We start from the raw sequence: 23,970 nt of genomic DNA, 5'->3' as shown, positions 1-23,970 counted from the left end.
AATGACAGAAAAAGTTTATTAATAATAATAATAATTCATTACATTTATATAGCGCTTTTCTAGGCACTCAAAGCGCTTTACATTGTCGGGGGTCTCTCCTCATCCACCACCAGTGTGCAGCATCCACCTGGATGATGCGACGGCAGCCATAGTGCGCCAGAACGCCCACCACACACCAGCTTACTGGTGGAGAGGAGACAGAGTGATGAAGCCAATCAGCAGATATGGGGATTGTTAGGAGGCCATGATGGTCAGAGGCCAATGGGCGAATTTAGCCAGGATGCCGAGGTCACACCTCTACTCTTTTCGAAAGACATCCTGGGATTTTTACTGACCACAGAGAGTCAGGACCTCGGTTTAACGTCTCATCCGAAGGACGGTGCTTGTTGACAGTATAGTGTCCCCATCACTACACTGGGGCGCTAGGACCCACACAGACCACAGGGTGAGCACCCCCTGCTGGCCTCACTAGCACCTCTTCCAGCAGCAATCTAGTTTTCCCAGGAGGTCTCCCATCCAGGTACTGACCAGGCTCAGCCCTGCTTAGCTTCAATGGGAAACCGGTCTTGGGCTCCAGGGTGATATGGCTGCCGGCAATTATTATGCTTTGATTAAAATTTATGTCACAAAAGTACAGAGATCATATGCTTGCTTTGGTCAAAAACACTTCCACAAAGACTTGAGCCAAGTCTAAAAGAAAAAATGTCTGACTTCAGCTAGATTTAGGACTAATGTATACACTAGGGATGTCCCGAGCTGGTAAATAACTAATAAATAACTATTATAAATAACTAAATGCAAGAGATTTATCTCACATGGCAACCACAATGTTCACAAAGAGAGAGTGTGTGTGTGTGTGTGTGTGTGCGCAAGAGAGAGAGCAAGATAATGTATGTCATATGATATTGTAAACCGAGGCCTTACCATGGCAGAGACTGCCAAATTACTTAAACGCACCCTTCAGTTTACAATAACGTCCCATTAGTTGATGCATTAACTAACATGAACTGAGCAATACTTGTGTTGTAGTATACAGCATGTATGATTGTCTTTGATATTTTCTTTCACACTTTTTTTCTGTTCATATTCTACATCAAAAACATGGCTTTTACCAGTTGTTTATATTCCACCGCACTTTTTTTCAGACAAAGCAAATAACGCTTTTCCTTATATGAATTTTCCAATGTCAGGCACAGTTTAAAGATGCATTTCTTACAACAAGCAAGAGATAATGCATAACATTGTTGCAGAGTTTGCTTTAAAACTGTGTACCATGTAAACACCTTTCTTCAAACCCTATTTTTAACATTGTTCAGTTTTTGTCTAAATCAGAGGACATAAAGTGGAGTGTCTTCAACAAAGAACACGAGGAGCAGTCTCGGGTCACATGGCAGGAGCAGAGTCCTGTGAGTCATCAGACCAGGGAAATATCTGCCATTGCCCCATGGTCTAGTTCTGACACTCGTGTGCCCATTGTAGACGCTTTCAGTGGTAAACACTGTATAATACAGATACTGTACAATACAGTTAATGCAGACTACACACATTCTGCTGTACTGAATATATCTGTGCTCCTGCCCTACCATCAGTCTCTGTGTAATGTGTATTGTTATATACGTATATAGTTTGATTCTGCTGTCAGCATTTTTTTAATGGCCAAAGAAACAATACAGAAACATGCACAAATGTAATGCAAAATAAATGAATAAAAACAATGCTGCAAAGCTTCATAGAAAAAAAGTTAAAGTATGACAGACCTCACATTTCAGCCATTAAGTATTTTTTTTAAGAAAAGGATACATGATTTATAGAGTTTATAGGATCTATAAACAATTCTAGATAGGCTACCTTATTCTCTTAATTGTTGAGATTTTAAGAAAGCACAGTAGTTTGTTTTTGGTAAAAAAAATTACAACAAAAATTTGGTCTAATTTTAAAGTAATAAACACGCTAGTAATAATGCAAGACACGCATGCGCAGTAAAGCATTAAGTTATGGAGCATACGTCTTAAGACATGCGTTACGTCAAAATTTGCATTTTTATTTGTTAATGTTTCTATTACTGTTTGTATACTGTTCTTGAGCATTAATAAAAAAAAAAAATGCATGATGCGGATAGGGGCATAAAAATCCTGATTGGGACATCCCTAATATACACTATAACTAAAAATACATAAACATACAAATAAATAAAAAAATGGTGTTGCAACTTCCAACCAATTATGACAGTTTTAAGCCATACATATACACTCTTTGATAGGAATATGAACACTCAAATCAATTTATCAAGTGATGATTGTATGAGGGATCATAAGATCATAATCACATCATAGTTTACAGCAGGTCATTGTTCCCCCATTTTCATAAACAAAGAATTCACAAACGCTGCATGTTTTTGCAAGAGAATGTGTCCAGGGCCGGATTAAGGTGGGTGCTATTGATGCTGCAGCATTAGGCCCATTCCTGAAATAGGCCCAGATGAAAACAGACCAGAATTTTCCGGAAGCTGAACAGATTTCATTTGATATATTAACCTCAAAATAATTCTTAGAATGAAATTTGGGAGTCCGACTTTCGGATGCATAAACAGCATTACTTATTATAGTTACTATTATTCTATATTCTTTGCACTGTGATGTTACTGACATAACTAGGGATGTTAATTTCGTTATTTTTTTTCCCTTAACCGACCAATTGTTAACCATTAACCAACAAGATTATTTTAAATTAGAATTGAATTAAATTAGAAAGGTGTCTGTGACCCATTAAAAATATGAACAGAAAAACAAAGTTAGGCTTTATATAGGCCTATATAAATATAATGAATAAATAGGGTGGTGTTGGCGCAGTGGATAAGACACACGTCTTTGGTGTGAGAGACCCGGGTTCGAATCCACTGTGAGACACCAATGTGTCCCTGAGCAAGACACTTAACCCCTAGTTGCTCCAGAGGCGTGCGACCTCTGACATATATAGCAATTGTAAGTCGCTTTGGATAAAAGCGTCAGCTTAATGGATAAATGGATAAATATAATATAAATATAAATAGGCCTACACCAGAAATATATTTTTACTAAATCATAAATTAAGAAAATGAACAAAAACGGTGCAACGAGTAGCTGAGTTTCGGTTCATTTTTGTGCTGCACGAAATGAGCCCAGACGGCAGAAAGCGGCATCCTATTTTTCTTTAGGCTTATTTTACAAAAGCACAAAGATTTGTTTTTATTGTGAATGTACACAAATGCAAACCTTTTACAATTCAGATTATCTTTATGACTAAAAGGAGTCCTAAAAAAAATCAAGTGCATGCAGCCGTGCAGCATGCATGCACACACACACACACACACACAGTTGAAAGTAAAATATAAAAATTATAAAATATAGTCAGTCAAACATGCAAAAAAAAGAAAAGAAAAACACACACACACACAGCTCAGTTTAAATATTAAAATCTGTTTCATTAAGTGTTATCACCGTGCAGCCATGATGTTATGCAAAACATTTAGTTTTACGTGGATATTGGAACGTGAGTGAAGAACATGATAAATAATAATTTGGCATTCAAATACATTGCGAATACGGAAACATTAGATTGTGTCGAATGAGAGACCCAATGTTGATTTCAGGTTAGTTTTAGCCTAAATTAATTAGTTTTGGCTTGTCGTTAATATTGCTGTAGCTTCTTATATTTTTAGTTCTTGTTCTTTTGTAAATATTGTTAATTGAAAGGATTTGTTGTGGAGTGAGGGGAACTAAAATAGCCTAGATATGTTTACATTGTTTAAAAATTTTGTGTCTGCATTAGGTCTATTTCTGAAGGAATATCCCTGGTGTTCATTAAAATCTATAAATATTTAAAATAAATATAATGCATGCTCCTGTAATAAGTAAGGAGTACTGAAAATAGCACTGAAATACCCAAACTTAAAAAATCATAAAATCAAACCTAAAAAAACAAACCTTGAAAAACCTAAATAATCAAAAATCATAAATGCTGGAATTTGTAATGGTAATTAAAAATCTTGCATTTTGGAATCGGGCTTCATTCTGTAAGCCATTATCTGAAATACTCACACTTTCCACTTTACAGTGCATAAAAAGGCTAGTTAAAGTGTCAGCTTAATTTTAGCAAGCCTTAAAAGAACAAAAAGGATTACAAAGCTGGATGTACAAAAATTATGGACAAAATTGTTTGTCTTAAAAATAAACGAGCAAAGGGCTAAATTGTCAAACTGCTGAAGTTTGCATGTACCCAAAACTAATGTTTATATGCTCTACTACTAAAACAGCTAACTTTGTTCACATTTAGAAAAGCTTAATTTTCCTAATATAGCCACCATTCAATTCAATTGTTCTTTACAATTTTTAATGCCAAGACTAACCATCATACTGTTAAAGTTCAAAAGTTCAAGTTGATGCCTCATGTAAGAGTTTCTCACTTTCTTCCAATATTCCAACTATACAGGGGTTTTCAACCTGTGGGTCACGCTTATTGACAGTTTAAGATGACTTACGGTTAGCCATGTCAGAAATCCCACAACAGATTGACTTATCTCAGAAACACGCTCAGCCATCATACTGAATCAGGTAAACCAGTTATAAATTTATGTTTCAGTATAATTACGCACGCTATACAAGGTGCAGTTCTAAACTTTTAGGTGGGTTTCAGCCCCACATCTGTAACCTTATCTGTCACCTCTTCAAGAAAGTTTTTAATTCTAATTTGGGGAGGGGCACATGTCCAAAAAAGGTACTAGGGTTGTGTACTGAATTCGTTCATTTTAAGGGTACTGACTGTATTGCATCGGTACTACAGAGTACCGATTCATGTTAAATCAATCGTTGCTAAATTTCGGCACCCGAGAACGCATCTGGGCGCATACGCTACAGAGAGACCCTGTGACATGATGACACCCCTGCAGCTCCTTCAAACAACACACAGGGTGATCCGAAATGTTCTGAAGTTTGGTTTCATTTCTAGGGCCGGATTGTTTCTATGAAAACGCAGACGGGATCACGGAGTCCATTCATAAAAAAATAATTTACTCTTTAGCATGGAATGTTACGTTTGTAAATACTGAAATACCCAATACTCAAATACTGAAGCACGAGTGATTTTCGGCCTCTATCTGACAGCATGAACACAAACTAAATCTCCAGAGCTGCTGTCAGAGTTACTTCATGAGAATTTTACCATTTCATTTTAGAAAACTAGCATCATCATACTGTATACACACAGAAACTTCATGGCAACCTGTCAAAATAAAAGTACGCTTTAACATGTAACAGAAATAAAATTACTTTTGAACAGTACATCTTTAAACATTACATTTTCTTGTTTTAAAGGAATAGACATTTTCTTCCATGTATTCATTTCAACAGTAAAACTCAGTTTGTTTGCCAAACAAATGAAAGGGTTTAATTTTCATTTGATTTAAAATACATGTTTAATGCCATTTGATTTTCAGAAAAAGTAAAACAAGGTAAAAAAGAAACAGTTTGTAGGGCCCTATTGTTCAAAATTTTCAAACGGAGACTTTTGGACTTTTTTTTTTCCTGAAATATATGTTTTTACTACACAGAGTAAAGTACCGGCACTTAAATTCAGTGAACAGTACTCAACCCTAATATGTGTAAACGTGTTACTAACCCTTCTGACTGTAATTTAAAAAAAAAAAGTGCCTTTGATAATCAATTCTGATGCTTATCAACACTACACTTTTTTTTCGTGCTAGGTGATTACTTGGTTCACACATATACCAAAATAAATTCCTTCCATAAGTAGCTTTACTGAATTAATGGCTCTATTGTGAGAGCCGTTTTAATATAAGCCACAAAGACAAGGCTTGTGCAGCACCTTTTTAGGAAGTCTTGCATTCAAATTCAAGTCCCACAATACAGAGTCTGTATTAGGAATTTGACTACAACATCAAGCTAGACATACAGTATTGGTGCGTTTGTGTGAACATCATACTAATATTGAGGTTGTTTAATAATTGGCTTAATAAAATGAGATGCAGACGAAATGGCTTTCTTGCATCCACCTGTAAGGCTTAAGAGGGTTGCACACCGGACGAGAAGTACAGCGCTGCGCCACAAATTCGAACACACTGTTTTCAACGAGTATGCACACCGGTGGAGCCACTTGGCGACTGTCCATGGCAGCTCAGGACGCTGTTCAAAATCCTGCAGCACCACTGTCATAGCATGCTCTGTTTTGTCAAATACCATACTTCAAAATCATCTATGCCATTATGTGCATTCTTGGAGTGAACATTTGCTTGTATGGAGATTAGATTAACTGACTGCCGTCTCGAACTGAACGCGACTCATCCAGTGTACGATCCCTGAGAGTTGTCCTAGACGCGGTGCTGCACTGTGATTCTCGTCCGGTGAGCAATATATTTGAAAAATACTTCAGCTTGTATTTTGCAATTATAAAGCTTAGCTTCAATTTAACTAAATTTACAAACTCAAGAGATCTTGCCAATTCAATTCAATTCAATTCAAAGAAGTCATTGCCAATTATTTTTCTTAATCTCAATATACAGTATTGAAAGTAAAATCATTCAGTTTTAATTAGAAAAAATGGCGTGGTTCCATAAACCAAGAAATAGTAAATATGAAGATTTGAGAAGATTAATGCTGAGAGAGAAAATGGGAGCTTCTCCATTATAGATGCAATAAAAACCTCAATGCCATTAGTGAGATAACATTCTGTTTGCTGTTGCCAATATATTTGCTTGTGAAAGCATTTATTAATCCATATTAAGAATATGGATTGCAATTATACCAAATACCCCAAGAGATCCCATGCCTCAAGAATATTCTTTATCTCATCTGTGTCAACTTGGATTGGGAAAGAGTATCCTGTAACGTTGATGCATGGTAAGGGTACTTACCTTGTTTTTTGCAAAACTGCATCAAATTTAAAGCAACTACAAAAATCACAGTTTCCATTATTGTATAAAAGAAGCATGCATGAAAGAGAGGTCCTACCAGATCCGTCTCGTCATCATCTTCCGGTTTCACTTCAGCTTTTGGTTCTTCTTCAGATGGGTTGAAGTCTTCCATCTCCACCTATCACAAAAGCAGTTTGAGTTACTATGAGAAGGAAAGCGTAAAGAAAAAAACAAACATTTAACATTTCTAACCAACAGGTATCATCAAGACACTTACATCTTCAATTGCCGCATCCTGCAGCAAAGACCTGATATCCAGTCGTACCATATGAGGCGGCGCAGCTTCCCAGCCACTGGACAGCTGCGTGCAACACATATTATTAGCCAGGCTTATGAACAGTTATGTCACATAATTGTGCTGATAAACTGAAAACGGCAGGCTTCAAGTTAAAGACATTACCTTTGTAATATCCTTTAGTGTTCGTCCATGTATGTTTCTCTTTCCACATGTTTGGTGATCAGTAGTGATTTCAGCCAAGTACACCTGAGAATAAAAAAAAAGTTATAGCACAGTAAGACAGAGTTAAAAAGTAAAAGGTTGCCCTACAGATATGACTAGCCTTTCCAGTCATTCCTAGCTACTTAAATTTACATTGAACACCAGTGAAGCTCACCTCAAACCCTTTAGTCTTAGCAGCACTCCAGAATTGGTCAAAGTACTTCACTTTATCATTAATGGCATCCAGTATTATGAAGGGAAAAAAACCATCATCCAGTGTTTTCTTGAATGTCTTCAACATGCTGCTTCGATACGTATCTTCCATCTCTGGCTCATATTCATATTCAAGAACCTGATGAAGAGGGTAAGAGAGATTTGCATGATCAGTTGGGGGAAATGAGTCGATTTATCATTAGAAAGGAATGATGAACAGATTAATTCAAAACCTTGTTCTTGACACGCTTCCCGCTATCAGGGTCCTTCTCAACTTTTTCCACTTCAGTCATGAAATAGTCATCCAGACCAAGAACTCTAGGTGGCGCACCACCACATTCAACTTCTTTATCCTGTATCAACAAAGGCAGTTTTTTTAAGTTTACTTAATGGATGAACTGGTAAATGGATGAAGGTAAATTGCAAAATAAATAAAAAAGAACAAGACATTACCTTACATTAACTTATATAGTCTTATATTATGCCTTTTTTGTTGTTGTTATACAAAGTTTCTATGGCTCAAAATATATAATCTCAAGCACTTCTAGCTATGCGAGCTAGATTTGATTTTCTGAGCAGTATAATGTCATATTTCCAGTCTCAGCCAGATGTACGCTATCTGCCATTTTCTCTATGCTCGAGCAGACAAACAATGTCTCGTAAGCAGTGCAGTTGGATATAAACATAAGAACATAAGAGTCTTCATTTTCTTCCCACATGAGAGCCACTGAGGACGCAGTGGATTAGTTTTGTTTATGAGAGGGGGTGGGGTGAGCAGTAGCTCATTATCATTTATAGAACCATGCACCAAATGTTTTCGACAAGGTAAAAAGCATGTTGTTTTACATGAACATGTAGGAATTTGAACCAAAGTATTTTGCAGACATTTCATAAAGACCCTAAAGAATCATACCAACTTGTGGAAAAATGGGCATCTGATGTCCCCTTTAATAACATTAAAGACATTAAAGCAATTCCCTCATCCACCAGCAAGACTTAGTTGTGTTTCTACAAAAGCTTATGTCAAGATCACCAACAGGACCAGCTGAGACAAGAGAATTTACAGATGTTTGAGAAAAAATAAAACCACATCAAAGCTAAGCTTAGCAGCAAATATGGAGACAAAATATTAAAAATATTACCCTTATAAACTTTGCGACATGACTTTTGCCGCTTCCAGGTAATCCACGCATGATGACCACAATCTGAAAAGAAAGAAAACTGAGCATGGAATTCTGAAGATGATTTAGAAGAAGATTCTGAAGGAGAAGAAAATTGTGGTATACCCTGTCAGGCCGAGTCCTTCGACCTGGGGGTTTGAGGATGTCCTCAGCATTCTTTGTCTCTGGTTTCTTCTCCACACGATGGGGAGCAACAGGAGCAGAAGGGGGCAGTGATGTGGGTGGTGGAGGGCGCTCATCTGGATAACTCCTCCGATCACCTGGGTACAAGATACAGGCACCTTACAACTCAACCTCAACTTTTCAAGCTTAGCAATTACTCCATTATTTATGGTAAACTGCCTTCACATTTGAAATGGCTTGTGTAACAGGATCTTTATAGGTGTGCAATTACTATGCCACTAGCCTTTCATTGGACAAATGAATATTCTCAAACCAAAGTACCAGCGTTATCTAAGCTAATGTTGCTGCGTGAAGTTGGCCATGTTGTTCAAACCAACAGAGACCATTTGATTAAGCCATAATGAGATCAATGGATTTCTTACAAATGCCTCATCAATAAACATGGACAGATGGAATCTTTTATATACATCACTTACTACCATAGCTTGAGGATCCATGGTCATAATGCTCAAGATTCCTTTCATATGAAGACCTGTCATAGCTTGGTCGGTTATAAACCTCACGATCCCTGCTTGAGCGGCTTGGATGATCTCTTTCTCTGTGTCCTGGAGGAGGTCTAAACCAGACATACAACAAAAACTTATCAATACAACATTCCAAATACATATTGCCACACTTTCTTCCAGTCCAATTTGGTGCTCTTCACAGTCATTTTGATGTAGGTAATGAAATGTTTGACATTAAATGAACTAATATTAGCATAATATACATAAAACTCATAACATATGCAACTGTGAAGGGTGTAGCGGAAAGGTCTGGAAGAACCCTACCGTTCTTCTCGCAGGTAACGTTCCCTTTCATATCGGTCTCTCTCATAATCCAGAGATGGCTTCTCTCTGTATGGATCTCTCTCCCAGTCCCGGTCATAATCTCTGGAACCACCGTATGGGTCACTTCTTCTGTCATAGTATGGGTCTCTGTGGCCAAGCAGTTCTAATCAAGCGGTTCAACACAGATATGAATTAAAATAAACCAAAACAGCGTTCTTACAAATTAAAAGAACTGAACCAACCTTTCTCATAAAGTCGCTCAGATGGCAGTGGAGTAGGCCTCAAAACAATCCTCTCTCCATAAGAAATCCTTTCCACTGTGGTACCAACATCTGCTGAAAAACAAAAAAAAATTATTAAAAAATGTTTTTTGAACATATAGATTTAATCTCATATCAGTTACCACAGGTAGAACATATACAGACCTCGGCCATGCCCATAGTCCACTGTTTTAGCAATGAATGTGGCTGTAGGGGCAGGTGCTGAAGATGAATGAAGGAAGCCTGTAGATTGATTTGAAGGGGGCAAACCAGCTTCCAAAGGTTGACTAGTCTGTCCAGTTTCTGACAATAAATTGGTAGCCTTTAAGAAAAACAAAATGGTCAAGCAATACTATTGCAATACTGGAAATTAGTTTGCTATTGGGGGTAAAAATTGCCATTTGAAACTCAAGGTTGGCATACCTGCAGGGCACTTTTAACCTCAGGTGGAATTTCCAATCCAAGAATTCCAGGGGGAAGTTCTGAAGTTATCCCAGCTGACTCTGGGTTTGAAGCTCCTCCCAAAACCATCTTGCTTTCCTGAAGTTCTCTATGAGCAAAAATGTCGCTCAAGTTAATATTTTAACTTATGGCATATCAGGTAGTTTGATTATATGACATGAAATGAGGACATACTGCTGGGAATTGTTTCTACCTTATCATTTTCAGCTCCTGGGCAGCTTTGAGAATGATCTCATGCTGCCGTTGAGACAGAGCAAGTCCGGTTTTATTATCACTAGGTGAAGACTGCTCAAGTGGAGGATCAAGGGATTGAGATGCAGGCACCCCAGCTAGCGGCTCTTGGTTGTGTTCATAATGGGACTCCATTTCATCGACTTGATGGGAGTAAGATCCCTCTGGTGGGGGTGGAGGAGGGATCCTTTCCCAGTCAGAACGAGAGTGATAAGGAGGCTCCCGATCACGTTCTTGATAAGATGGATTATCAGCATAAGGTGGTCCTCTCCGTTCCTCTCTATACCGATTCTCATCATCATATGGGATTGACCTTTCTCTTTCATCCCACCAGGGATCCTCTCTTATGTGCTCTGGGGGACGATGTGGTGGATAGTCTCTGTCAGGCTGCTGCCTGCCCCATTCCTCACGAGAACCATAATACTCATCGTCTTGTTCATAATCTTCATGATATTCATGGTTTGGCCTTCTGTATGCATCATCCTCTGCACCATAAGGGTATTCCTCTTCATAATTTCCTTCATGAGGTGGTTGGCCATGCCACCTCTCCCTTGGTATTGTGGGTCTCATCGGAGGTCTTCGAATCTCTCTCACCATTTCATGGGGAGGTAAAGGAGGACGTCTCAGCCCCCTCCCACGAGGATGAGTCCATACAGGTTCTCTGTCCATTTCTTCTTCATATCCGAGGGGTCCAGCTGGCCCCCCTTCCAAGATTTCATGAGGAGGTGGTGGCCGTCTCATTTCTCGCTCCATCAGGTCATGGCGGGGTGGTGGTCCCCATGGACCTAGACCACGTCTGAACCGTGGTCCCATTACCCCACGTGGTCCCATGTGAGGAGGTCCATGTGGGGGGCCAGGAGGAGGGGGGCGTCTTGGACCATGAAGCATAAATCGAGGATGGAATGGGGGTCTTCTAGGGGCACCTGGAGGAAAAGGAGGTCTAGCATGCATCGGAGGTCTTGTCTCCGTCAAGTATGTATCTTCTTCCTCCCAGTATGTATCTTCTTCCTCCCAGTATTCCTGTGGTTCTTCTTCCCAGTGTTCATCTGGATGAGTGCTCTCTGGGTGCTCCCTGTGACCCACTGAGGGTATTCTCTCTCTAGGCTTTTCATAGTACTCTTCTGGGAAGAGTTCCTCCTCTGGATGCCACATCTCATGGGGTGCATCCTGTTCATCCATTTCTCCAGGTACTTCTAAAGAGGGGTCTCTCCAAGCCGAATCCTGGTCCTCGTTGTGTGTTATGGCATCTGGTTGCTGATTGTCATAGGGATCCTCTGGCATAATTTCTCTCTGACAGTTGGCATCAGCTATTTGTCCGCCGTACTGTCCTCGACCACGTGCACGGCCCCTGCCTCTGAGAGGCAAAGGCGCTTGGCCCCTTCCCCTGGTTACCTGTGGTGGGCCTGTCTGATTCATCACATGTGGCCCCCTAGGAGCCTCCTTAGGAGTATCAGGTTTAAACTTATCATTTTGAGGAGGCTTTGTTTGTTGTGGTGGCCCTTTAGTAACATTGTTGGTTTTAGAAGGTTGTAAGCTAGACTTCTGAGAATTTTTGTTGGTGGTGTTTGGACTTTCTGTAGGTAGGAATGGTTTAGTAGTATTTTCTTTTAACTTATCCTGCTTTGCAGCATCAGATTTAGTATTGTCAGATGTATCATCCTGAGTTTGGGGAATGGGTCCACTCTGAATAAAAAATCCATCCACTGAGTCCAAGATGTCATCTCTCAGTGACGGACCAGTTGAAGCACCATTTTTTTTGTTATTTTGATCTTGGGTATTTTTGTTTTTTTCTGGTTCCATTTGAGATGGAGCAACTGGTGGTGCATCAGGTTTTGCTGATTGTTGCTTTGTTTGAACGCTAGGGACAGGACTGGATTGCCCTCCATACCCTGGTTGTTGAGGAGGTACAGGGGGTCTTTCAAATCGTGTAGGTGCATTCTGCCTAGGGGGGTTCTCAGGTCTTGGTGGACCCCCAAGGTGAGGAGGTATACCTCTGGGAGGTCGGTTAAATCGCTGACCAGTGTCAAATCTAGGTGGTGCACTAAACCGTTGCTGGGGTGGCTGTTCAAACCGAGGGCCTCTGGTACCTTCAAACCTGAAAAAGATGATAGATTAAAAATCAGCAACCCAGCTCCAGAAAAATGTGCCAATAATGTGTGCAATTCTTATTCTAAATGCATTACCTTGGGCCATCAAATCTTCCATGAGGCCCATGAGGATGAACCCCTGGTCCAGGTGGTCCAGCAGTTTTACCTGTTTCAGAGACAGAATCTGAACTAGAAGATGTGAAACGTTGTACAGGTGATGGCCCCTGTGGAATAACCGGTCCAGAAGGTGGCGGGGCCTGTGTGGAATGTCTTGGCATGGCATCAATGTTAACTGGTGGGCTGGCTAAATGCATGTTTCCGTTTGGTCTGGGGAGTCGATGTTGCCCATATGGTCCCATCATACCCCCATACGAAGAAGCTGTACCATACTGATGCTGCATAGCTCTTAGAGTTGTGACTCTCTCTTGCAGATGTGCTGAAGTTGATTTCATTTGCTCTTGCCATTGTCTCCACTGGGCTTCGTAATCATGTAGCTGGTCTTTGTGTGGGTATCCCTGAAACTGTTCTAACCACAAATTAAAGTGCCGGTCCCATTCTTGGTACAAGGGAGCAAACCTCTGTTGCTGCATTTCATAGTTCTGCAACTGCATCTCAAAGGGCATTGTCTGGTGAATATAATTAAACAATCACAATGAAATTATATTGTTACCTTTTTACATTTTTCTTATGTTTCTGCCCTAGACCAAAATATTTTTAGAGCTAACAATATAATTAGACAAGAAATTGTACCTGGAGATGAGCTGGCTGTTGAATAAGCTGTTGGTACTGTTGCAGGACCTGCTGTAGTTGAGCATGCTCTTGCATCAGTGCCTGGTACTGAATGCTGGCCCTTTGATGCTGCACATGCTGCCAATGGGCAGCTGCCGCCTGCAGCTGTTGAAGACGTGCTGCTTCAGCTGGGTCTCCTGTATCAGTGATGCCACTGGGCTGTAGTGAATATTAGTAAACTATTAAATACTAGTTATCAATTGATACATTACCACATTTTTGAAGTCACAGGACAGGTTAAATAAATATATACACACACACACAATGCATGATTCAAAACACTATATTTTACTCAGAAAAATTACTTTTGATTCATCTGGTGGTGGGGGTGGAGGGGGTTCCTCTTTGGGAGGTGGGGGAGGAGGGGTGCTCTTTGGGGGTTCAACTGGAGATGGTGGAGCAGGAGCATTGTTTCCAAGAGATGAACTTTGATTCTGCTTTGCCTTCTCGTTTTTCAGCTTTTGCAAATTTTGAAGATGCTGCTGATACCAATATTCCTGCTGCTCCTGTACACAATAAATACAAATGTGAACAACATTTGGCTAACCATAGTCCTTAGTGGGAATTTTAAGTTAATATGTACTTAAATAAAATATTCAAAGAAAATTTTAACTTTGCTGAAAATTTTATCTCAGGCCATCTAGGATGTAGATGAGTGTGTTTCATCAGAGCAGATTTAGCATTACATCACTTTCACACCAACGGATCCTCTGCAGTGAATGGATGCCGTCAGACTGAGAGTTAAAACAGCTGATAAAAACTTCACAATAATCCACAAGTAATCCACACCACTCGAGTCCATCAATTAATGTGTTGTGAAGTTTAAAAAATTAAATAATTAAAAAATTTGTTTTAACAAACAAACCTGTCACTATTAAGGAGTTTAACTTTGTTGAGTTGTTTGGATTGTTGTGATGTTTTTATCAGCATTTTTTACTCTTACGGCACCCATTCACTGCACAGGATCCATTCATAAGCAAGTTAAACTCGTATTCAACTTTTATGGCCTATGGGGTGATACATTTTTCAGCAAACCGAAAAAGGATACGCATAAGCACTTTGCCGGTCAGTAACTGATTACAATTCATAAGTAATCTACCCAGCTCTGTATATATATTCTACCAGATTTAGTTCTGCACTCATTAACTTTTATTTGTTCCCCTCTAAATAATGTTGTTTCACTAAATGTTTACTTTAGTTTGAATGTTTTTATAAAATTATTATTACACAAGTATAGAAATTCTACAGTGGCATCGGATCTGAAAAAAATTGTTGCATCCCTAATATTTACCAAGGATATTAAAAAATTTTGTATGCATATTTTTTTTTCAGTATGATAAAAACATTGCTTTTAAAAAAAAAAATTAAACTGTAAAATGCTGTATGATACCGCAGAACATGACAGTAATTAACGACTTTAGTATAATTCGTGTTTTAATACAGTACTCAATGCAATATCGTGATCTACACGAGCTAGAAAGGTAATATGCTGTATAAAGTGCCTGTATTATTGCAACAATACGAGATTAATATTAAAGCATGCCCCAGAAGCTTGCCTGTAGAGACATCGACGAAAAGTCGGGCTTTTCATCCGCCACCGACGCACTGTCTTCGCTAACCTTTGGTGCTGGAGCGGGGCTCTTCACTGCGGGTGATGAAGATGGAGGAGGCTCGGGAGCTGGAGGTTTCACTTCTGGTGGCGGAGGCTGTGGTTGAGGGGGGCCAGCAGGACCTCTCAGAGTGGATGGATCTTGAAAGCTGTTGGGTGGCGCGGTGTGGCCAGTTTGCCAGTACGGAGGCCCGCTGCTGCTGCTGGTGTTGTTGCCGGAGTGATGCAGCACCGACTGCAGCTGCTTCAGATGGAGCTGCTGTAACTGCTGCATTTGTTGCAAATGCTGTTCTTGTAAACTAGAGAAATTAGACGACGCTGTAAGAGACGGAGTCCCATGTCCTCCAAATCCTTCTCCTGCTACTGCTGGAGGCTGAGGACCCCTAAATTGATGAGGCCGCGGGCCGAAGTGTGGAGGAGGCTGGTGTGCCCCTCCGTAACCGCCCCAGGACGGATGCATGCTTGAACCGAGAGACTGCGGGCCAGGCAAGGCCTAGCCGCCTGAGCGCATAAGGCCGGTTACTTAGCAACTATCGCTAGAACTGTTTGCAGATATGGTCGCACTTAACAGCCAGGCTCTATCTAGCATACGAAAGTATGAAGAAAATAATAATTTATCTTTACAGATGTGTGAGACATAAGATGTTTAAATTCACAATTATTGTCTGAACGCTGTTTCCTCGACGAGTCTGAATGCGTGCCTCAGCATGACGCTTACTTTGCGTAATACGTCACGCATTTCTTTTACTCTGCCGCATGAAAGACAGGCGCATTAGCGCCACCGGTCGCACTGGTTCAGCGATGAAAAAAATTAAATATTATTATTTTATTTTTTTTTCTCAAGCCGATTATATTCTTCAAATTTGAAGTAATTATATATATATATATATATATATATATATATTGATTCCACTGTCTTCATCTGTAAGTCGCTTTGGATAAAAGCGTCTGCTAAATGAATAAATGTAGTGTAAATATATATATATATATATATATATATATATATATATATATATATATATATATATATATATATATATATATATATATATATATATATATATATATAATCAGTTCATAAAAGCCCATGCATAGAGAAAGATGGTCCTGGTTGTCATATCTAAAGGCAGCTGCCTAACCCCACAAAAACCAAATGTTTTCACAATTATTCAAAACTTTGTACTGCAGCATTACCAGAGTGCCACCAAAATACAATGTTTTAAAAACAACAACCAATATGTAAAAAATAATAGTTATGTAACCTCATCAAAACATTTTTGAAATGTTGTGAAAATGCCAACATGAATACAAAAACCAGTCCAAACTGCAACGTTTAAGAAATATTTTATTTAGGTGTTAAAATAATGCAATCTGTACGTTGGAATAAAATTTTAAAATATCATGACAGTATCAAAATAAAACCAAGCCAACTCTGAAAGACACATACAAAAGATGACTGAACAATAATACATTTTCTGACCAAAATTCCTGCATACATGTGATTGCACCAAAACAAGGGAGCAGTAGTTTCCATTAAGGAGCTGACAGAAAGAGCAATTTACTTCATCAGTGGTCAAATTGTGTTAATATAGGCTATGATGCAGTGATGTAAACATGCTGGCACAGCATGCACAATACATTCTGTTTCCTTTTCCACCTGTATTGTCCTCTCGTAAAGGACACTCATATACCCTTTCAAGATACAGTGTGGTATACCACAGCAGATAAAACCCTTACAAAGCAACAGCCTTCAAAAGTACTGTGAGATTCAAACAGCAAGAGTCTAGCGCAGGCTCCAAAAGGAGGTATAGGTTCAAATCCCACTTTGGAGAAGATCCCTTTAGTGATTAGATAAAAAGTCAAAACTCAAAATAATGTGTCATTTGCGTTCAACATAGTACTGAAAGACAGGCTAAACTGATAAAACGGCTCATCAGATAACGTGAATCAGTTTTCAGAATGGCTAAGGTGCCAGACTCAAGGATTTCCAACCTTTTCAGGACATGAGGTTTCTGGTCTGTGGATGAAGCTGTGGATTCTTGACAGTTAGCTTTTAGAGTGTCATGTATGAGAAATGTAAAATTTGCATGCGACACAGTACCACAGGGCACGCTGATCATCGAATAACTTGCATCAGGTTTCAGGATGGCCAAGTGGTTGAAGGCATCAGACTCAAGGATTCTTTTCTGGACATGAGGTTTCTGGTCTCTTAATGGAGAACTGGGATGAAATCCCACCACTGACAATTTAGATTGACTAGACAAGAAAATAAACCTCAAAGAATGTAAATGCATTAAGTGCTAAGATTGTCATTCCATATGAAGGCTCCACTGATTGGACTCAGAGCAAGCAATGCCAGAGTGTTTTAAGGCACCGGACTCAAGGTCTTGCAACCTTCTCAGGAAAAGAGGATTGAGGTCTCTCCGAATGGAGGTGTGAGTTCAAATCCCCCTAAAACATTTTAGAGTGAGTAGACAAAAATTCAACACTCAATGCATTAAGCGCTGTAATTTGCATATTACATATTTGCATTGCCGTCAGACAGACTCCACTGTTATGACTGATTAACAAAGCAGAATTGCAGAGCAGTCCCAGATGCTGCACTCAAGCGCTTTCAAAATTCTCGGGACATGAGGTTTTTGGTCTCTGAACGGAAGTATGGGTTCAAATCCCACTGCCACTGATGGCAAGTTATAGACAAAAAAAAAAAACTCCATGCATTATCATTTGCATTCTACATGAAGGCTCCACTGATAGGAGTGATCCTTAAATGCAGTCCGCTAACTATCAGATTAACTATTTTAGAGCGACAACAGGTTAAAACTTAAAGAAATACATTAAGTGCCATCATTTGCATTCTAAATGTCACATTTCAGGCTCCACTGATAATCATTAGTTCTGACTGGTTGAGCGTTTTAAGGCACAGACTGAGGTTTCAGTTGTTCTCATATCATGAGGTATCTGGTCTCTCTTCAAATCCAGCATCTGACAAAAATCTTTACAGCGACTCGAAAAGAAGACAAGAAAAAGTCAAAAGAATGTTTGAAAAGTGTTCTGTCATGGACACGTAATAAAAATGTGCTGAATCAAGTTTCATTATGAACTGCTTTACAAATTGCAAGAAAGGTACTTCATGTTTATTTCATCTGTTCATTTCCAGCGAAGAAAAAAACATTTGCATTTATTTTAAATACTTGAATAAGTACAGTTAAATGTGGATAATTTTCACATAAGTAAATTTGGCTATATAGAGTAAAGAGTAAACAGAGAAAAGGTTTTACATACTTAACTTTGTTGCTTTGATTAAACATGTCTAGCAAATGCATGGATCTAATTTGGATGGAATAAAACCTGTGTTTGATTCACAGCACTATTCAACTGCATCTTGTCACATGTTTGATGAAACACAGCCAAGATATATGGACAGAGACTGCAGTGTTACTATGTAACTGAGAGCTGGTGGTGTTGCCAAGCGACAGGTTGAATGCAGGTTTTTCTTCAGTGTTTAATTGTTGTAGCCTATTCATGCTAAGAAGCGAATGAGCTACAAGCAGGCCTAAGCACGGATGAAGAGCAACACTATTTCCCTTTTCTCTTCATCTTGCTTTTCCATTATCTCCATCCATACTTCTTTATCCTATTCCCTGAGATTTTGTTCCTTGTGTCTGCTCTTATGCCTGCTCACATATCCGGCGTCTCGTGCTCTTTGTGGGTTAATTATGATAACTTTCACATGTATAAGAGTCTACGTGCTTTAGTCCCACACACTCTTTCATTATATCAGCATGTCTTTAATAAACAGCACAGTAACTAGTCTCAACATGCTTTGGCGTGTCCATTAAAATAAGACACATTTTAAAGCAGAACAGCATACATGGACGGCTGTATAAACTAATCATGTAACACACGTTCACAAAAATGTTGTAATTCTCATGGCTCTTTTTCACAAAAATCTTTGGTGAAATGCATCTCAGTCTGGAGGTAATCTCTGAAAGGCCACAGAGCAAGAAAATGTCATCTGAGCTGTGATAATACTGAGCCTTGGAGAATATTCTTGTGTGACATGCACTCCTACACAACTGCGGTAGTGTGGCCGAGCACATGCTGTTCCCTGCTAAACACACACATAAACACACACGCACACATAAACACACACAAACACACTCAAGAGCTCACAGATGAAGGCATAGGTCTCAGTGTTTAGTCTAAGAACACTCTGATCTTTTGCTCATTAACTCCAGCATGGCTATTATATGGAACGTATAAACCCAAGCCCTGCTGCATGCTAATGGTTTAAAGAAGCATGTAACAATGCACTTCAGAAAGGCCTATGATTTAAAAACATTACGAAATGTGACAGCGTATCAGCTTTGAACAAAGACAAATGTCTATCCAATTTCTACAGTTTCTCATAATCATAATTTTTTTTCTGAAAATATCAATAGAAATTATATATATATATATATATATATATATATATATATATATATATATATAAAATGTATAAATACAATTAAATTTAAACTAATAATAATAATAATGTTTTATTTATTCTGCATTACATACTAATCAAATGCAAATTTATTAAATAATGTTGACTAAGTTTCATAACCGTATATAAGACACTGATAGAGCATGTGTATTTATTTAGGGTGTGTATGTATCTATCCAGAGGGACGATTGCCGCTTGTGCGTGGAAACACGTGACGTATAACTCACGGTAGGTAATTCCACGACCATCAAACGCTTGCGCGATGACGCAATTGCCCTTTTAAGGAGACATTCGTCATTCAAATGATTACAATACTAGGCCAGTGAATGCCTGTTGCTGCACTGATTGAGAGGTGCATGGGTGGAACTTGAATTTCAACATCGGGACTAATAGCCTACACCTCAACCAGGAAAATTCATGGCAAAATAACATTTAATTAGGAGATATTTGGAATGAACGCAGCTGAACGCAACTGCATCTCTGGAGGCGTTATCTCCAATTCCAGCAGGTGAGTAGTAGCCTATAATTATATTTTAGTTCAATAAATTCGCATGTTTTAACCTTTTAATATAAGCACGCGGTGTTTTGCATTTGATCTAATTGAATTTACCGCATCTTTTCTTCTTCTTCTTTTTTTTCAGCCAGGTCGAAATGCAGATATCCAAAAGTCCTTTTATCACCACTGTCAATGCAGTCCCATCGAGACGAGAGCTGCGCTGGATAATCGAGCCAGTGATGCCCAGTGAGAGTCTGCACCAGACCAGTCAACCTCCAGCAAATCAGAGAGAAAGCTTCAGAAGAAATCTACAGGTAAAAATACTTCAAATGCAACACATTACTATTTTCTGTAAATACTTATGCATACAATAAACACATACAATAGCAAAACATGTAAAATATAAATGCTTTGCTCAACAAATATTGTCATAAATAAATAATAAATGATTGCAGTTTTTCCAAAAATGCTCGTCCTGTTCAACTTTTGAAATGAAAAAAAAAACATTATATAGATGCCCTCTGCCTGAATGAGTGTTATAAGGCTATAGCAAAATATGATGATATTGATATATTGAATTCACACAAAAATATCATAATTTAAATTAGAATCTAAAACACACATTTGTGTACAGCACTTTCCAGTGTGACAACTAGCCCCAGTCTCCTCTCTCTATAACTGCATTAATCTTTAAAAGGTAACAACAGATCAACAAAGTGAAGACCGACATATGTTATTCTAGTCTTTAAAATAATAATCTGTTATATTGCTTCATCGTTAGCTCACTCCAGATGAAGAGGAGAAGATAAGACGGAGAAGAGAGCGTAACAAAATGGCTGCTGCCAAATGCCGCAACCGCAGACGAGAACTTATTGACCTTCTTCAGGAGGTAAATACTAGGACTTTACTGCCATTCTTTTTTTTCATTCTGTGTTCAGGGTGGTGCACTTTTCTTGTTTATCCAGTTTTAACCTGAGACTGATTGACTGAATCACCCAGGTATTAACAACACATAAATGAATGTTTTTATAGTTTCCATTAGAAACAAGAATGGACAGTCACACTCTCAAAAACAAAGGTTGTTTATAGGCATTAGTGATTCCATGAAAAACCTTTAAAGGAACAGTTCACCAAAATGTACCCATCTTCAGGCCATCCAAGATGTAGTTGAGTCTGTTTCTGCATGGGAACAGATTTAGAGAAATTTAGCATAACTTAATCACCAATGGTTCCTCTGCAGTGAATGGGTGCCGTCAGACTGAGAGTCCAAACAGCTGATAAAAACATCACAACAATCCAAAAAGTCATCCACACCACTCCAGTCCATCAGTTAAAATCCTGTGAAGTTCAATGCTGGATGTTTGTTAGAAACAAACTATAATTAAGACAATTTTTTTTTTTTTACAAATCGTTGCTTCCGTGTAAAATTCCTCCATCCGTAATATTGCTTTCTCCATTGAAAAAGTCATCTCGTCTGATTCAGGAGAGAAATATGCACAGATCAAGTGTTTACAAGTGAAAACCGTTAAAACAGTACTAAATAAATTGTTGAATATTGATGTGAGAGGACAGCAGAAGATGGACATTTTGGAAAAAGATGGAAAAAGAAGCATTATTATGAATTATAGTCGTGTTTTTTTTTTTTTTTTTTGTCCAGAAGCAATGGTTTACAGGTAAAACACTTCGATGGATTTGTTTCATACAAACACGCAGCTTTTCACTACAGATGTTAATTTTAAAAAAACGGAGACACATGGTTTACTTGCATATTATTGTGATTTTTTTTAAATCACTCTCAATCTGACAGCACCCATTTTTGAATGAACTATTCCTTTAACATCAATGGAAACTCTCCATTGCATTATAGTGGAAAGAAATTCGGTCATACTTCTTACATTCATATTCATCATTTGGTACAATGCACTTATTGTGTACATACATGGTTTTACATTGCACTTATATTTGAAAAAATATCTGCATTTAATTACATCTATAATTAATTTCTGTAATTACATTTATAATTACACTGTTGACCCATCCCTTACACCTTAACCCACTCTTGAACCTACCCAAACCACCAAAGTGTAGGGTTAGGTTTATGGTTAGTAGTACATAGTAGTTAAGGCCAATTAATATACACTGGGACCAGAAATTCTTAAGAATATAAAAATGTTCTTTACACTAAGAACTTTACCTTTCGGGAAGCTAAAATGGATCTTCTATGGTATTGCTATGAAAACCTCATTTGCACACTTTAGTTTTAAGAATGCAGTACACTGTGCTTCGGGGAATCTGTTACTGTTACGTAAGAAGCAGCAGCACATGCTAATGGGATCCAGCTGTGAATTTGTTTTCAGGAGACTGAGCGTCTGCACATGGAGCAGGTCGTGCTGCAGAGGCAGGTGAGCTGCCTGCAACAGGAGAAAGAGCAGCTGAAAATGCTACTGGCATCCCATGCATCCATCTGCACACTGGCACAGGACAAACCTCATTCCTTGGACACTTTTTTGCCAGGAGAGCACCTCCCATCCAAAATTTCCATCACAGTAAAACAGGAACCTCTGGATGACGTAAGTGGGTCGGGACATTTGGCACTCCAACAGACGGAGAAAGGCTCTAAATTACACTAAATTCAGTGAAGACGATGACACACCAGTGCTTTTTATTTACTATCTTTGTAAATGCCTCATTACCACTACTAAAGAGACACTCTGTGTTCAACATCCAACGTTTCCTGTGTTAAGAAACCTATTGCAGATGAGAGTGAAATCAATTCTGGTGTTCTGTTATCATATTTGTTCCTTGTTTCCATGTAGTGCCATGTCTGTTATAACTGTCTTTTAAGTAGCAATGATATTTTCTAACAATGGCTGTAAATGACTGGTATTTTTTTATTGTGGTACGTACGTCTAACTCTAAATGCACTGACATTATATGTTCAACAAAAAAATAAAAAGGGCCCGACAGTAAGAAAAGAACGGCCTGATGTTGAACATATTGAACATTATTGTGAATTGAACTTTAACTTATTTAAATAAGTTACTACGGTAATGTTATCCAGCTGGCTTTCAGTTAATAATGTGTAACCATTTAGAAGCATCATTTAGAATGCTTTGAAAATTGTAAACCAAATCAATATTGTTTCACACACTTTAATAAAATGTTTAATAAAAATATAATGCTCAGTAAAGAATTCAAACATGTTTACACTTGTTTAACAATTAGATGAACTAAACTTCTTTTTTTTTTTTTTGCATTGATGTTTGAGGACACATGAAAGGATTCATTTTTCTAGAATGACAATTCAGTTATTATATACCCCCACACAAAAAAAATCTCCTTTTAGGAAGGGTTTAGAAAACATGAGGATGAGTAAATGATGCCAATTTCCATTTTTGGGTGAACTAGCCTTTTAAGCAGTAAGCTTGGAGTTACATGCAGCAAGATACAACATGCCACATAGCATGCAACAAATGGAGGATATTTTGACATCTGCAAAGGCAATGCTCAGGCATGCACGAAGAGCCCCCCTTCCCCATCCCGTTACAAAGGAGGAGGATTTCCAGTCCACTGTGAGCATGAGTTCCTGTTTGGGATTTGGGAATCTGACTTTCAATTCACAGAAGCCTTTGCATTTTCTATTTAAAGGTCACAGGATATTATGAAAAAATCCCTTAAATTTTAATGGCTTTCTTCAGGTGTGAAATAGGAAGAATGGTGTTAAGTGACCGGCGTTCACACAGAGAAGAAACCTTGACTCACATTTCCTTTTAAAAACAGGTCTAGTATGTGGC

General features: G+C 38.6%; 2 protein-coding genes across 4 annotated transcripts in view; one reads left to right on the top strand and one right to left on the bottom strand.

The window, feature by feature from the left end:
• Nucleotides 1-15,920, bottom strand: part of LOC132092692 (YLP motif-containing protein 1-like) — a 28,485-nt gene extending 12,565 nt beyond the window's left edge. For 2 of the 3 annotated variants that reach the window (XM_059499040.1, XM_059499038.1), the window contains exons 1-17: nucleotides 15,199-15,920; nucleotides 13,885-14,085; nucleotides 13,541-13,738; nucleotides 12,887-13,416; nucleotides 10,666-12,798; nucleotides 10,434-10,560; nucleotides 10,176-10,332; nucleotides 9,993-10,085; nucleotides 9,751-9,913; nucleotides 9,397-9,536; nucleotides 8,903-9,057; nucleotides 8,759-8,821; nucleotides 7,850-7,969; nucleotides 7,579-7,755; nucleotides 7,365-7,448; nucleotides 7,182-7,265; nucleotides 7,002-7,082 (exon numbers count right to left, since the gene is read on the bottom strand). In XM_059499040.1, coding sequence (XP_059355023.1) covers nucleotides 7,002-7,082; nucleotides 7,182-7,265; nucleotides 7,365-7,448; nucleotides 7,579-7,755; nucleotides 7,850-7,969; nucleotides 8,759-8,821; nucleotides 8,903-9,057; nucleotides 9,397-9,536; nucleotides 9,751-9,913; nucleotides 9,993-10,085; nucleotides 10,176-10,332; nucleotides 10,434-10,560; nucleotides 10,666-12,798; nucleotides 12,887-13,416; nucleotides 13,541-13,738; nucleotides 13,885-14,085; nucleotides 15,199-15,648 — 4,956 coding nt within the window. In that variant the 5' untranslated portion in view covers nucleotides 15,649-15,920. The remainder of the gene's footprint in view (nucleotides 1-7,001; nucleotides 7,083-7,181; nucleotides 7,266-7,364; nucleotides 7,449-7,578; nucleotides 7,756-7,849; nucleotides 7,970-8,758; nucleotides 8,822-8,902; nucleotides 9,058-9,396; nucleotides 9,537-9,750; nucleotides 9,914-9,992; nucleotides 10,086-10,175; nucleotides 10,333-10,433; nucleotides 10,561-10,665; nucleotides 12,799-12,886; nucleotides 13,417-13,540; nucleotides 13,739-13,884; nucleotides 14,086-15,198) is intronic. The other variant, XM_059499039.1, reaches the window with a different exon arrangement.
• A 4,088-nt stretch (nucleotides 15,921-20,008) lies between these two features.
• fosl2l (fos-like antigen 2 like) lies at nucleotides 20,009-23,242 on the top strand. The gene is made up of 4 exons (XM_059498013.1): nucleotides 20,009-20,188; nucleotides 20,322-20,490; nucleotides 20,958-21,065; nucleotides 22,534-23,242. Exons 1-4 carry the CDS (start codon nucleotides 20,133-20,135, stop codon nucleotides 22,804-22,806), a joined length of 606 nt encoding a protein of 201 aa, XP_059353996.1. The 5' UTR covers nucleotides 20,009-20,132; the 3' UTR covers nucleotides 22,807-23,242.
• Nucleotides 23,243-23,970: the final 728 nt, after the last annotated feature.

Source organism: Carassius carassius, chromosome 18 (assembly GCF_963082965.1).
Source record: "Carassius carassius chromosome 18, fCarCar2.1, whole genome shotgun sequence".
Lineage (NCBI taxonomy): Eukaryota > Metazoa > Chordata > Actinopteri > Cypriniformes > Cyprinidae > Carassius > Carassius carassius.
Note: the sequence above shows the minus strand (reverse complement) of the source record. Positions and strands in the feature narration are given on the sequence as shown.